Raw genomic sequence first — 14,797 nt, forward strand, 5'->3', positions numbered from 1 at the left:
CCGCTCTGAGCGTTGAAGTTGCTGAATGAATTAGAATTAGCCAGTCCGGGTGGGGGCGGGGGATGGAGGAACGTGACTCAGGCAAAAGACTAACATGTTCAAAGTTCAGGTGGAGCAGGACTCACTGTCAAGGCTGCTGAGAGCCTCTGACCCTGGGCACGGAGGGGTAAATGGAGCCGGTGGCTAAGGTCATAGCCTCTGAGGTCCTGCCTCCTCCTCCTCCTCGGACTTGGGCTCTCCAAGGCAGGAGGCAATGAGGATTCTGGACCTTAGCTGGTGATCAGGGGACTGACTTCGACTCCTCTGATTGTGGTCAGACCAGAGAATTCTCGAGTGGTGGTGAGGAATATGCTCCTGCTGACTACCACCCACCCCCAAGGGCTGGACACCTGCCAGGAGCAGGGTGCTCCACTGTGAGTCTGACACAGCCCTCACAATCACCGCACGAGGCTGGGATCATCATGCCTAGTTTATGGACAAGGAAACAGAGGCTTGGAGCAATGATGAGGCTTGCTAAAGTTCACACAATTGGCAGCTGGCTGGGCCAGGCTTTGAACCCAGATCCTTCTATTTCAAGGTGAAGACTCTCAGAAGTGATGGGAGCAAAAGCAGATGATCAGCGGCTCCAGGAAGCGAGTGGGCCCATCTAACGGGGACCCCCAAGGAACCCATACCTTGATCATCAAAAGCATGAGTCAGTTCGTGGCCCACGACGACACCGATGCCACCAAAATTTAAGGCCCTGGATGGGAGGACACAAAAGAGAGAGTGATGCCACGGTGGGAGGAACCACCACTTCCTAGGCCTGGAGACACACGGGGACGTGACTGCAGCCTGAGTGTGAAGCTCGTCAGAGGCTGGGTGAGGCGGCTGTGATCAGCCTGTGCCCACTGGATGCCAAGCACGGTGCTAGATGCTTGACAGAACTGCACTGTTCTCCTTGGTCATCTCAGAAGAGTAAGTAAGGCATTAGTAACCGACTCTATAAATGAAGAATCTGAGGCTTGGAATGGTGCAACCACCTTGCCCAAGGGCCACGCAGCCAGCAAAACCAGGCCCGTGTGGAGCTCCTTTCTGAGACGGTGCCCTCACCCTTCCCAGCTCCCCAGCTGTGACTATTCTAAAACACTGTTAGAATGACATGCCCCCACATTCCCACTGCTCGGGGCTTCCAGATTCCAGGGGGTGAGGATGCCCCCAGGCTGCCTGGGCCCATGGAGCAAAGTGCACTCAGTGAGCTGGCTGGATCGTGTGGTCAGCTGTGGGCCACAGGGCCGGGCTGGGGGTCGGCCTAGGGGCAGGGCAAAGAGATGGGGCATAAGCACCAGGAGTGTCGATCGTACTTGGGTGAAGAGCGGGTGTAGAATGGGGCCTGCAGGATTCCGGCCGGAAACACAATCTCGTTCTTGGTGGGTGAGTAGTAAGCGTTCACCATGGGGGGGGTCATGCTCCACCTGCAAGCAACACGCACATGAAAAGACAGGCACAGCTAGGGGGAAGGCAAGTGAGGACAGCCCGCCTGGAGGGTACCAAGAGCCTTAAAAATGTGGATTCCTCATGACCCCAGGCCCAAGAGTACACAGTACAAGGAAAGCCACAGCAGCACTGTTTCTGAGAGGGGAAAACTGGAAAACACCTAAATGTCTGTGAATAAGGGATCGGTTAAATCCGAGGTCACACCACACAAGGGAATACTGAGGCTCTTACAAAGAACACAATGGACCATTATACACCAAAAAAGTCATTATTGTTTTGGCTCAAAATGTATTCATTCTCAAATGTAACCATGTTCTCAAAGCATGGTCTGTGGATATCTGGGAGGGGGGTCCTCAGTTCCCTTTCGGGGGTCTATGAGGTCAAAACTATTTTCATAACAACATTAAGACATTATTTACCTTTTTCAGTATGTTGGCTTTTACACTGATGGTGTAAAAACAACAGAAAGTAGAATGTTGTAGCCTTAGCAGAGTCAAGGCACCAATTATTTTCTTCACGAGAAAAAAAAAAAAAGCACTTTTTTCACTTTAGAACATTCTTGATGATGTAGCATAATTATCAACTTCATTAAAGCTAGGTCCTCAAGCACAAGACCTTAAATCCTCCATGTGACCACGCAGGAAGTACATGTAAATGCTTCTGGTTTTTTCCCAGAACATCATTTGTATTTGAGAGGACAAGTGTGACAAACTGGCATTTCAGACTTGGGATGTGGTAGACATTTGCTTTTAAAAACGAATAAAGTGAGCCCATCGCCTCAAGGAAAACAACTGACACTATTTGTCGCCAAATTCAAGGTTTCAAAAAAAAAAAAATAGACGTTTCAAGCAAAAACTAAAATTCTGAAAAACTTGCCACCACAAATTTGTCAGCTTCTCAATACTTAAAGACTTCTTAGGAGGTTGGCAGTGATATTAACACATGAGGATTTTTTTTGGATATTGTATCAAGAGTCATTATTTGGAAGATATATAAAACTCAGTCGACTATTACTTTCCAAATGACCAATGCTTGATGTTACAAAATCATGCTTTGGGTAAAAGATTCGTGCAAAGTACAAGGCAAACTGATGGATTTTAGTGCAACCAAGTATGAGAAATTCAAAGATACGGTTTCGGATTCCACAGTGCAATTAGCCTTTAAGAAACTTGTTGAGTTTTGGTGTAATATCAATGAAGAATGTGTACTAATGTCGGAAAAGACTAATAAAATGTTCCCTCTCCCTTTCCAACTATAGATCTGTGTGAGGCTAGATTTTCTTTATGTATTTTAAAACAATACACTGCAATAGACTGCATGCAAAAGCAGACACAGGAATCCATCTGTCTCTTATTAAGCCACACATTAAAGAAATTTGCAAAAAGTAAAAACAATACCTCTTTTCTTATCAAACACGTAAAATAGGTTTTCCATAAAATTTGCATAAAAATTGATGTAACTTCCATAAACAAAAAAGCTCTTTGGGATCCAATAATTTTTTAAGAGCACAGAAGGGACCCTGATGGTATACAGTAATGAGACATTTGGCCCCTTGGTGATTTTTCTGGTATGGAGTGGAAGGGCCAGTGAGGAGTGGAGTGAGACAGAAAGGATATTTTCTCTAAAAGCCTCGATGGTCACTCTGTTTCCAGGTGAGCCCCACAGAGATGAGTTAGGTGCCTGAAGCCATGGAAAGCTATTGTGAAGTTGACATCACATTTATATTCAAATAATCATGGATACATTAATGAGTAGGAGACAAAATTTCAATGAAAAATCTCAAGCTAAATTAAAACATTTCAAATAAATTTGGCACCTGTGGCAGTACCTGTGCCATATTCTGGAGATTAAAGACCGCCTTCTGCATTTAGAGGGAGGGGTACTCTGAACAAGGGAAAACAGAGGGAACAGAGATGGTCAAACCCCCGTTGTCCACAAGGGGGCGCCAGAGGCAAAGAGAAGTTGCTTTCACCTTTTGGTAAGATTCCTCCAAATGTTTTAGGCATGGAGGGAGCTGAGTCTGAAAACTAGTACTGGGCTGACTATATTAGAGTTTTCTGAGAAGACCGTTAAGAAAACAACAGATACCAGGTCTCACTCCAGATTATTTTGATTTAAGAAGGTCTGGGTTACAAGCCAGGAAGCTGTATCTTTTTAAAAAAAATTCCCTGGAGGGTTCTGATGTGCAGTGAGGTTTGGGAAACACAGCTGCTGTGGGCCTATCCAGAATCTTTCCCTGGGGCCTCTGTGGGGGAACTGCCCGTGAGACTCCACCACTTCTGTCAGTGGGGAATTAGTGGAAACTAGCTGAGGGTCTCCTCTGTGTGACACTCTCCAGAAGTTCTCACACCTGATTGTCACACCAGCTCTGACGGCTAACGTGGCAGAGCTGGGATGTGATGCCCAGTCTTCTCAACTCCAGAGGCCAGGCCACTCTGCTAACAGCCTGGCGCTGGGGGCGCTGGGGCCACTGCCGTGGCCGATCCCAGCTCCTGGCTGGGCAACGCTTCCTTCGTCCTCAGTTTCTTTAACTGAAAAGTGGGATGACAACAGGACCCACTCTTCGGAGGGCCCTTATGACACTTCTATCGAGCACATGGTACGAGTGTCGCAGAGGCGAGCTCAGCCCAGAGCACCCGTGCTCCCTGGGGAGGCCCGGCACTCACTGGTCTCTGTTGGGAGCTTTCCTGAGCTGGTCCGCGGTGACCCTCCAGGAGAAGTTGAAAAACCGCATGGCATTCTCGAAGTAGAGGTCCGGAACTGCAGTGTACTGGCCAAGAGAGCAAAGTCACAGGGTCAGAGGACACCAGGGCTGGGCGCACCTCAGATCTGCGAATGCAAATTGTTTCTTCTAAAACCGAGGAAACCGGAGCCCCACGAGGTTAAGGGGTTGGCCTGAAGGTGACAGGCTAGGAGGGAGGACTCGGGGCTGCAGGCTTGGGCTCTTCTCTCAGCCGTCACCCTGCTGGGGCCTGGCACCCGCCCCCCCTCAAGGACATACTAAGAGCTTCCCCCAGGACTGCCCAACGCCCAGCAGTGTCCCAGGCGATGCCCCCACAGGAGCTCCTGGGCCTTTGGCAGGAAATATCTCCAGCGCTGTCCAACAGAACTTTCTGTGATGATGGACACGTTCTATGCCCATGTTGTCCAAAATATAGATACTGGCCACATGGGGCTAGTGTGACTTTTTAATTTAAATTAATTCCATTTTAATTAATTAGCCATCTGTGGCGAATAGCGACCATACTGGACAGCAATGATCTCAGAAATCAAGCTGGGCTCTATCTCCGAAATGTCAGGGGACGGGCATTATCACACACCTTCCTCACCACTCAGCCCAGCCTTTCAGATCTTTTCAGGTGCGAGGTTCTCCCTAGATTCTCTCTAGAGCTTTCTGGCTTTACGACAAGGCTCTGGTTAAATGCTGGGCCCTTGGGGGCGGGACTCTGATCCTGCGGGCTCTGCCTGGGCGGTTTCCAGAAACCGCTGGTCTTCTATTATGCCATTCTGGAGCATCTTAAATGATGCTCAAGGAAAAAGGCTGCGGAATGAGTCTTGTATTCTCAGAAGTAATTTTAATATTCTGAGGTTTTAAATATAACCATGATGAGATGTTATTACAACTGTAAAAATGCCTGAATTTACAAGTTTCAATCACACCAAGATATAAAACTTTATCTTTCAGGGCAGAAGCACAATCCACTGAAAGGAGTGATTTGCCAAAAGTTCTAAACACGAGGGGTACATTAACCACCCTTGCTACCCAAATTAAGCTTTTACACACATTTAGGGTTTGTGCTTCCTCTTCCCCATTTGCATTTCAAAGGCCAAATCAGGGGTCCAGGCTTCTCTGGGAAGGTGGGGAGGACCCCAGGCTGGGAAGGAGGAGGCGGTATGCGCTGTACCCCACTCCCTTACGTTTTAGGGGCACCAATGAGCTGTGCACCTTCTAGAATGTTCCCCCCCCCACACACTATTTCCCACGCATTAAATGGAGCAGACCGCTTCCAGCAGGGCACATGGCACTACTCTGGTACTGACTGCCAGTGTCTCCCAGGGAGGTGGGACCTACAGCTGGCCCAGGGGAGGAAGGAGCAGGGAGAGAGTGGCTTCCTTGTGCCTGATTCGTCCCCAAACCCCACACTTCAGCATCTCAAGATGTCTTGAGAGTCATCATGCCTCCGGCGTCCCATCTGGACCCAAACTGCCTCTGCCCTTTCTCGAGTGGGGACAGGGGCATTTGGGAACGCAAAGGGACAGGGTGAGAGCCACTCACGTCATTGAACACTTTGTCCAGCTCCTTGGGGTCCATGATGAAGTTGGGGTAGCCTATCATGTTGTAGATTGCATCTGCCTGGACAGGAGAGACACAGAACGGTGAGTGCCCAGCAGCGCTCTGTGGGAACCGGGGCAAGGCTCCTCCCACCTCAGGCCTTTCACATCTCTTTCCGGAAAGATCCCTCTCTTGCCTAACTTCTACTTATCCTTTGGGTCTTGCTTAAATGTCCCTTCCCAAGGGAAGCCTCCACTGCGACGACCCCACCAGATCACATCGGACCCTTCACTCTCCCTGAGACACGTCACACCCCCCTGCACGCCTGCCACCCCTACACATTTGGCGGTTTGTTTTCATACTGTCATCAACGCACTCATGTGTTCAAGGCTGTCCCTCCACCCTGCTGGACTGTCCACCCCCTGAAGGCAGGACAGAACCTGGTCATAGTCTCTCCATCATCCACCCTCCTCTACTGGTGGCTGTGGCCTCTGTGCAGGAAGCCTCAGCCAGTCCCGTAAGCACCAGGCAGACGTCACCTTTTCTTTGGCTGATTTCCGAGTGTCTTCATCCATCCACTTCAGGGTGCTCAGGCTTTCCTCAAACGCCTTCTTGATCTCCAGGATTATCTCACTGGCCTGGGGAGATAAGAAGCTGAATCAGTAAGGCCTGGGCACTGGACGGGTCCCCATGTAGGAGGATGACACCCAGACAGAGACTAAACTCAGCTCTTGGCTCAAAACCTCAGGCTCCTAGGTGCTAGGCTAAGAAGGGGCGCCTCAGCCATGTTCCCTAACCTTGTTCTTCAGAACACTAATGCCCTGCAAGATAAGACTGGACTTCCATAACCAGGGCTCCATGGTCAAATACCCTTAGGGCAAGCTTTGAGAATGCTGGGAAAGTCTCTTCACTGCAGGACTTTTCAGAGCCTTTACGGTATCACATGCACTGCGATTCCTTTCAGAGAGGACTAGAAGACATAGCCATCCTCAGACTTACTGGACCACAGAATTCCTTTTTGATGCAATGGGCATTAAAATCTAGAGAACTCAAGTTCCAAGGAGCAGTTTCAGAAGTGCTTTGTGCAGGTTTGAGAGGAATAAGGAGCCCTGGCAGCTGAAGATGCCGGACCAGGGGAAGGCGGCGTCACGCAGCAGAAAGCACAGAGGGACCGATGGCCCACCGAACTCTACGTGGACTCTGCACCAGCCACCCACGGGCAAGGCTCACATAACGGATTCTAGTCTCTGCTAACTTCTGACTGCAGATAACATCTATGTATTTAATATTAGTAATAAAAATTGTAACAACATAACAGCTACCTTTTATCGAACCGTTATTTTGTGCCAGGTGCTCTTTATGTGTAGTCTCTCATTTTAAAAAATCTCCCGCTGGTGGATGCACATGCCTACTCCCATGTGACAGGTGAGGTGAGAATATTGTCCCAAGTCACCCAACCAGGAAGTGGTAAATCCAAGATCTGAACTGAGGCCTGGCTGTCTTCACATCATGCTTAGCCAGGACATTCCTGTGCCCGTCTAGAATAAATCTGTCACCCAGTGTAAGAAAAATGTCACCCTCTAGGCCAGAGCTGCTGTGTCAACATTATCTAGCTGGGTTCTTCATACCCTTGGAGGTAGACACGGCTAGAATAACCCTGCAGGGCTGCGGCAAGGGTTAAATGAGATAATGCAGGTAAAAGACCTGGCACTCAGTAACAGTGCCTATCACGGCTGACTCACATTATTTAAGGCTTCAGAAAACGGGACCTTGGAGTTAAGGCTGGAGCCCTGGGCTGGAGCGGGGAAGGTCCAGAGCAGACCAGAGTGTGGGCTGTCAAGTTCACAAGGGACCATTGCTGGCGTGATGCTACAGCCTGTGTCCAAGACGGGGCACTTACTATGTTCTTGCTGTCTTCGGCGAAGGTCTCTTTGACAAACATGGGGCCCAGGGCGAAGCCCAAGTTGTTTTCTGTGTCACTCACGCAAAACTTCCAGCGAGGAAGACAGGTCTGGGAACACAAGTGCGAAGGGTTATTTGGCCCTGTCCTCCTTCTGCCCAACCCTTGTCCATCTGGTGCCCGTATTTCCTTCCAGAACTTCAGGGAGACCTTTCTTAACCCAGCAGAAATTCTTTTAGGCACTGGGCCGAGAGGCCCCACGACATCCCTCATCACCACCATGTACTATTTTCTGAATGCAGGCTCCACACGCGGTATCCCATCAACCCATCAAAGTGAGCCTTGGAGGCAGGGATGGTGGGCCCTTGACAGATGAGGAAACAAACTCAGCACAGAGAAGTCACGTATCCAGTTCTGGGTCCCACAGTAACCAGAACTCTGCCGTGTCCAACCCTACACCCTACTCTCCTACCCCTACCTTGTCCTGCCTCCTGGTGGAGGCTAAAAATCCTGATGACAAAGGACCTTGGGAAGTTACCTCGTCTAACCCTGAGCAGCAAGAAAACCTTTCAGGAAAGCCAGGATCCCAGCCCCATTTAAAGCCTCCTAGAAAAAAAACAGCCACTGTAGGACCAGACACATTTATTTGTTCTTGGTGTCACCTGTGAGCTCAATAGCCACAGGACATCTCCAGGTGGGTACCCCAGGAGCTGCAGCCTCATGGAGCATGCATGGCTCAGGGAAGAGCATCCAGGCAACATTCAGCCTCACCCACTCCCTGAGCAGCAGCCCTCTGAACCCTGAACAACAGGTGGTAAAAATCATCCGGGCTTGGGCAGCCCACTTCATAACAGCCCTCAACTGAAAATAACCCAAATGCCCATCAATAGGCAGATGAATAAACAGAATGTGGTATTTTTATACAACAGCACACTACTTGGCAACAAAAAGGAATAAACTACGAATATACACACCACGGATGAATTTCACAGGCTTATGCTGAGCGAAAGAAGCCAGATGAAAAAGGGTGCCTAGCATATGATTCCATCTACACCCACCTACACCCACCTGGAGGTACAGGGTGGGGGGCTGACGGGAGAGGGGCACAGGGGAACCTTCTGCTCAGAGGACGCTGGTGAGGGAAATGCCCTCTGATTGGCGTGGTGGTTGCACGTGTGATTTCATTCGTTAAAACTCACTGCACTGTGTACTTCATGCATGCATTTTATTGTATGTAAATTACGCCTTAGTTAAAAAACTTCTTCCAGGCAAAAAAGCAAGTTCTTTTAAGCTTTCCCACCCAGGTGCCTGCTTGGACGTCTTCCCTGTCTTCCCCCTGCTCCCCGTAATCCTGCCTCTCTTCCCCAGAGGTACAGCCTCCAGCTGAACACAAGCTGCACCTGGTCCGGCCAGGCTGACCACACAGGAGGTCAGGACCAGGGAGTTCCCTGGGAGAGGGAAGGGGCGGGCCCTGGAGCCCTAGGACCTCTGAAAGAATGTGGGGGACTTTAAAGGTGGGTGGAAACATGTGTTCTGGGGCCAGGAAGGATAATAACATCAGCGAACGCTTGCATCATACTTACCGTGAGCCAGGTGCTGCTCCAAGTGCTTAATGTTTATGAGAGAAAAGTACTATCATTGGGGGTCTCTTGTGTAAAAGGGAGCTGATGATGGCACCTACCCCACAGGGGATGTGAAGCTCACATGAGTTAGGTAAGGAAAGCGTTTATCATTATCATCGAGGAGTTGAGAGAGAACACAGACTACTTTTTGCTGTAAATTAGCTAAGTGCCAAGACTGCTCTTTACTCTTTAAGATTTGGTATAATCGCTTCCTTCTGGAAGCTTCTGTCCATCCCAGGCTGGCTTATGTCCCCTCCTGTGTGCTCAGGGAAACCTGAGGGGCCCTCTCCGTTCTCTGCCTATCATCTAACTCCCTCACGAGTTCCATGGCCCTGGTCACACCAGCCCCCAACTCAAGGCCTGGCACATAGTAGGTGCTCAACACATGCCACAAACAGGCTCACCTTCTTGGTCCCATACATGACTTCCATAAACTTCTCATCGGCGTCTTGAAAGCGCTGATCGAGGAAGGTGCTTGTCTTTCGCACCAGGTTCCAGATCATGTAGTTGTTCAGCAGGCTGGGGTAGGACACCAGACAGTGCTCAGAAATGGCTCCCGGCAGACGTGTCACAGCACTTCCCCCGCTGATCTCTAGGGGCGCTCACACCAAGCCTTCCCATCCCAGTGGGGCTGGTTACTGCTCTCGAAGCACTTGCGAGGGCAGCTCTTCCAGGGCAGAGCCTGGGTCTTCTTTTGAAAACCCCTCTGTGCCTAGTGCAATGACTGTACACCACAAGTGCTCAATAAATGCTTATTGCTAGCCTCAAACTGGAACCAATCTAAATGTCTGACAACAGGAGAAGGGGTAAGTAAATAATCATATTTATGCTCAATGGAATACTACGCAGTCAAGAAAAATGAGGTCTGCAGAGGGTTTGGGGTGACATGGGGAAAACTGCTTATAATAAAGGTCAGGGGAAAAGCAGCCTCTACATGTAGTCACAATCATGGGGGGAAAAGGAACCATGTATTAGAAAATCCATCTCTCTCTCTCCCTCTCTCTCACATACATGCTTTCTCTCACCCCAAATGCACACTCACAAACACACGGGCCCATCCCATAAGATCGACAGTGGTGTTCTGAGTAATTATAATTATTTTCCTATTTTTTTCTGCAGTTTTCAAAAATTTCTACAATCTTAAAAATTAAAAAAAAAAATCAAAAATAAAAATATTAGCTAACATTTACCGAGTCCCATTCCATGTTAAAACACTTCCCACGGATTATTCCACTCAGTTCTCACAACCGATAACCCTACACGGTAGGTGCAGTTTATGTCCCCATTTTATGGATGCCGAAAATGAACCTAAGGAAGGTGAGAAATGTGCTCAAGGCTACAAAGCTGGTAGGTGGAGGAGCTGGGATGTCCACCTGCGCTGGTAACCAGGGCGCTCGGCTGCCTCTCATAAAAGCCAGACCCAGGGTCCACTTTTCTGAATTAGGTTGTCATCCGCTGTCCCCACCCATCCTGCCTGAGAAGAAGGCAGCAGTGTGTGGCCCCAAAGGCTGCCTGTGAAAGGTCTGTCCCCGGCCGCTAGGTACCCCTCACCATTTGTCGGTGCTGTTGATGAGGGTGGAGACCTGCCCGAGGTACTCCTTGTCATAGACAACAATAGGCTCCGATTCGTTGATCTCCACGGGGTAGAAGATGGTGTTGAGGAAGGGCAGCCAGTTGATGGCGGGGGCCAAGGTCTGGAAAGGAAGAGGACAGTGTGACTCTGGCTGGGCCATTTCTCCTCAGAACCCACATCTCCAGGGCGTTCGTCTGAAGAAGTGGTCATTGTGCCTTCTACCCTTGGGCAAAGCAAAGGACTGGGACCTGTCCAACAATGCACCGAGCAGATGTCAAACAGAGGCCAGCTGACTTTTGTCAGAGATGCTGTAGATAAAATTCTCAGGAGCCACAACTTTAACTTGAAATGGAACTAGGGTAGAGTAGAGGAGACACAGTGGCAGCAGCGAGCAGCTGTGGTTGGTCAAGCCCCTCCCCTGCCAGGTGTCACTGCAGAAGTTGCTTATGTCTCCTTCCAGTTGGTCCTTGTGGCAGTCTCCGGAGGTGAATTATTATCCCCATTTTATCGATGGAGAAACTGAGCCTCAGACGGGCCTGTGATGGGCAAGCGTGTAGAATCTGCAGCCAGACTCCCCAGGTTCACACTCTGGCTCTTCTACTCACAAGCTGTGTGACCATAAGTAAGATGATGAACCCCTTGGTGCCTGAGGATCTCATCTGAAAAATGGAGATCACCATAATAACAGAGCCCCCTGCCTCATAGGGTTTAGTATTAAATGAGTTAATACTGTCCCACTCAACAGGTGCTTCCATAGCATCAAATAGCCTCTATCTGACCGGCTTACTGTATAGCTGCTAAATTCAAGAATGACAGCAGTATAACGTGTCAGCTACTTTGGTCCATGGGTGTTTTTTTTTCCTTAGGCATGGCATCTGGCAAAGCAAGTGTAGAACGAGAGACAACCTTCAGCAAGAAATGGAAAGCCCTCAGCTCAGCTGAGGCACCCACAGGAAGCTCATCAGCTCTATTTTAAGACAATATAAAATGAGCACCTGCCCCCTCCCCCAACAGAGGCACACCCAGCTCGACTTAACTCTCTGCTTCCAGCAGGCTGCACTTGCTCTTGGCCCACCTCACCGGCAGCCCCCCTGCTCCAAGCTCCCGTCTGTCTGCAGGGCCTCAGTGTCCACAGCCAGCATTTCTACTTCCCACCGGGCAGTCTCCAATTATTGTTTTATGAGTGTTTTGATTAGACAGTTACACAACTTTTTAAAAAATTGTGATAAAACATGCATATAAAACTGACCTTCTTAACCCTTTTTAAGTGTATGGTTCAGTGGTATGAAGCACATTCATGTTGTTATGTGACCAACACCACCATCTTTGCACAGACTTTATCTTGCAAAAGTGAAACTCTATACCTATTAAACCATAACCCCCCCCAGAACCCTCCCCCAGCCCTAGACAAGCCCCATCATACGTTCTGCCTCTATGAATTTGACTATGCTAGCTTCCTCATAGAAGTGGGGCCATACAGTATTTGCTCTTTTGTGACTGGCTTATTTTATTTAGTGTCATGTCCTCAAACAAAGTTGCACATTTGAACAGTCTGTTCTAGTCCTATTTTTCCAATATGTCTTGTTATTTTTAGTTACTTTCCGTAATTTATAGAATGCAAGGTTTTTCAGGACTACACGTGCCATGTTAGAACAAAAAATACCTATACATGTCGATCATTTAGCAGGGTATCTGGCACTTAGCAAACACTCAATCCATATGAGCTATTGTCATCATTGCTCAAGGTCTCCCAAAAGTGGGCCTGGGCTTGTCCAATTCCAAATTCTGTTCTCTGTTCCCTTTAAAAAGGACAAAAATGCAAGACAAATGAGGGAAGTGAGAGATGCATTATAAATGATGATCTTCATATGGTAAGATCAATCCATAATACAAAATCAGTCTATATATCAGTGGAATCTATAACCAGTTGGTAAATACCTACGATGTCCTCAGTGAGAGAGGCAGCCATAAAAACCCTTCACTTAGCAGACACTGAATTTGCAGATGAGTTAAAGTGGCTTTTCTGACGTCACACAGTTAACTAGTGACTGTGCAGGCCTGTGCTTTTAAAGGGCAGCTCAGCTGCTGAGGAACAAGGACCTCAATTCAAAGGACAGAGGAGGGCAGCTCCCATAGGCAAGTGGGGGCTCTCAGTCGGGGGCGGGGGCTAGTCTGTAGTTCTGCCATGACCTATTGCAGACCACCCACAGAGTCTGGGAGAGCTGTGCCCAGCGGGCTCCAGCACCAGCCTGCCTGCCTGCCTGGCAGTGTGGTGAGCTGGAAAAGCCCTGTACTAGACTGAGAAAATTTGTCTTTCTCTAAAATGAGGACAACAATTCCTGCCTCCCACTCCAGGGTTGGCTGCTCTGTGCCTCTAGGGACAGCTTGTTCAACAAACTGAGTTTCCCTTCTCCCCAGCTCCTTGCTTCTGCTCTCTCTTCTTGGCAGAAGCCCCTTGGGCAGGTAACATCTGGGGCTTCTCCTTCATATTTCTGTGGTTGCAGGACTTGGAGCTGTCTAGGTGAGATGGTCAAATAGGGCTCAACGCTTAGACGACCTGCCTGCATGACCTGCTGGTAAAGACCTCTGGGAAATTGACCAAGTTTACAAAACACCATTGTTTATACAACTAACGGAGCTTCATGAACTGCAGGGAACTGGATCTCTGACCAGGAGATAAATCTCTATATATTTAACACAAGCCTGTTCCTTTAGGGACAGCAGGTGTTCTGTGCAGGTGAAGTCCCACCACTCTGAGACAGGGTGTGTGCCGAATACCAGGATTTTCACATGTTCAATCTCTATTCTTCTAGTGAATGCCTAACTTAAATACGTGTGCCGAGGTCTGTCTCCAAGGAGATGGCTGTTTTAACTGACTAGGACATTCCACGTGTGACTCATATCCTTTGGGGCACACTGATGAGCTCTATTTTCCACAAGCACAGCCAAAGAGTACTGCTGGTCACCAACCAACCAGCTTAAGTAGGCTTGCAAAGTGGGAGAGAAAAGAAAAATGTTATTGGGCTTTATCTCAGCTGGAGAATTCAGAGCAGGGGATGGGGCTCATTCCCAAACACCTTTCAGTGTGGGAGGTCCTAGAAATGAATGGGAGGGTCCTCAGGCCCCCAGAGAAGCGACAGAAGGATGTGTGATTCACTGCTCTGAATTCAGGCTCCGCTGGGGGCTAGCCTGAAACCACTCTGCCCTCTGGCTGGGCTAGCCTAGAACCACACTGTGAAGGCTGGAGTGCCTTTTCCTGAGTCACCTAGAGTGTGAAAAGAAAATCAAATTTCTAGATACCAGGGAACAACGAGACATCCTCCGTCCAAGGGTGGAATGAATCGAATTGGCTTAGTGCTGGAGACATGGGTGAGGATCAGCAATAACAAAGGAATGCTAATAATGATTACTAAAATATATTTAAACCACGCATGTCAGTTTACAGAATGAAATCTCGCCTTTGTCTCATCTCATCCTCTTGCAACCCCATGAGCAGGCCAGGCAGAGATTCTTACTCAGTAGACAGCATCAGGGGTCCAGGACGTCTTCAAATGTTAGACATTATTATTTTATGTGGCCATATAATAATATAGACATATGTCCGTTTCTTCTGGGAATCACTGTCGTTTTCAACCTGTTCTCAAAGGTCTCTGTGGCTTAAAGAACCACTTCTCCTTGTGGGAGCAGGAGGTGACTCTCATTTGTCTCTGTACCTTGGCATATGGCAGGTGTGAATGAACGAGCAAAGCGCATTTTACAAGGAAGGAAACCAAGGCTCAAAAAAGGGGTTGTGTGACTTGCCCAAGGGCACACGGCTGGTGGTGGGATTGAGCCAGGGCCCTCTTCTGTCTCCACGCCCAGGGCTCACACCACTCCAGGCTGCTGTCTCTGCTAAAGTCCCCTCCATCCTGGCAGCTCTGCAGCCGGGTTGGAGGAAAGGGCTCCCATGCCTC

The 14,797-nt window shown here is 48.9% G+C and overlaps 1 protein-coding gene across 1 annotated transcript in view; it reads right to left on the minus strand.

The window, feature by feature from the left end:
- Window positions 1-14,797, minus strand: part of ECE1 (endothelin converting enzyme 1) — a 58,550-nt gene that overhangs the window by 5,947 nt on the left and 37,806 nt on the right. Inside the window, exons 9-16 of the mRNA XM_023529394.1 lie at window positions 10,823-10,965; window positions 9,676-9,790; window positions 7,650-7,760; window positions 6,289-6,387; window positions 5,753-5,830; window positions 4,143-4,246; window positions 1,344-1,454; window positions 586-742 (exon numbers count right to left, since the gene is read on the minus strand). Of these exons, the coding sequence (XP_023385162.1) occupies window positions 586-742; window positions 1,344-1,454; window positions 4,143-4,246; window positions 5,753-5,830; window positions 6,289-6,387; window positions 7,650-7,760; window positions 9,676-9,790; window positions 10,823-10,965 (918 nt within the window). The remainder of the gene's footprint in view (window positions 1-585; window positions 743-1,343; window positions 1,455-4,142; window positions 4,247-5,752; window positions 5,831-6,288; window positions 6,388-7,649; window positions 7,761-9,675; window positions 9,791-10,822; window positions 10,966-14,797) is intronic.

This window comes from Pteropus vampyrus, unplaced genomic scaffold, assembly GCF_000151845.1.
Source record: "Pteropus vampyrus isolate Shadow unplaced genomic scaffold, Pvam_2.0 Scaffold36, whole genome shotgun sequence".
Taxonomy (NCBI): domain Eukaryota; kingdom Metazoa; phylum Chordata; class Mammalia; order Chiroptera; family Pteropodidae; genus Pteropus; species Pteropus vampyrus.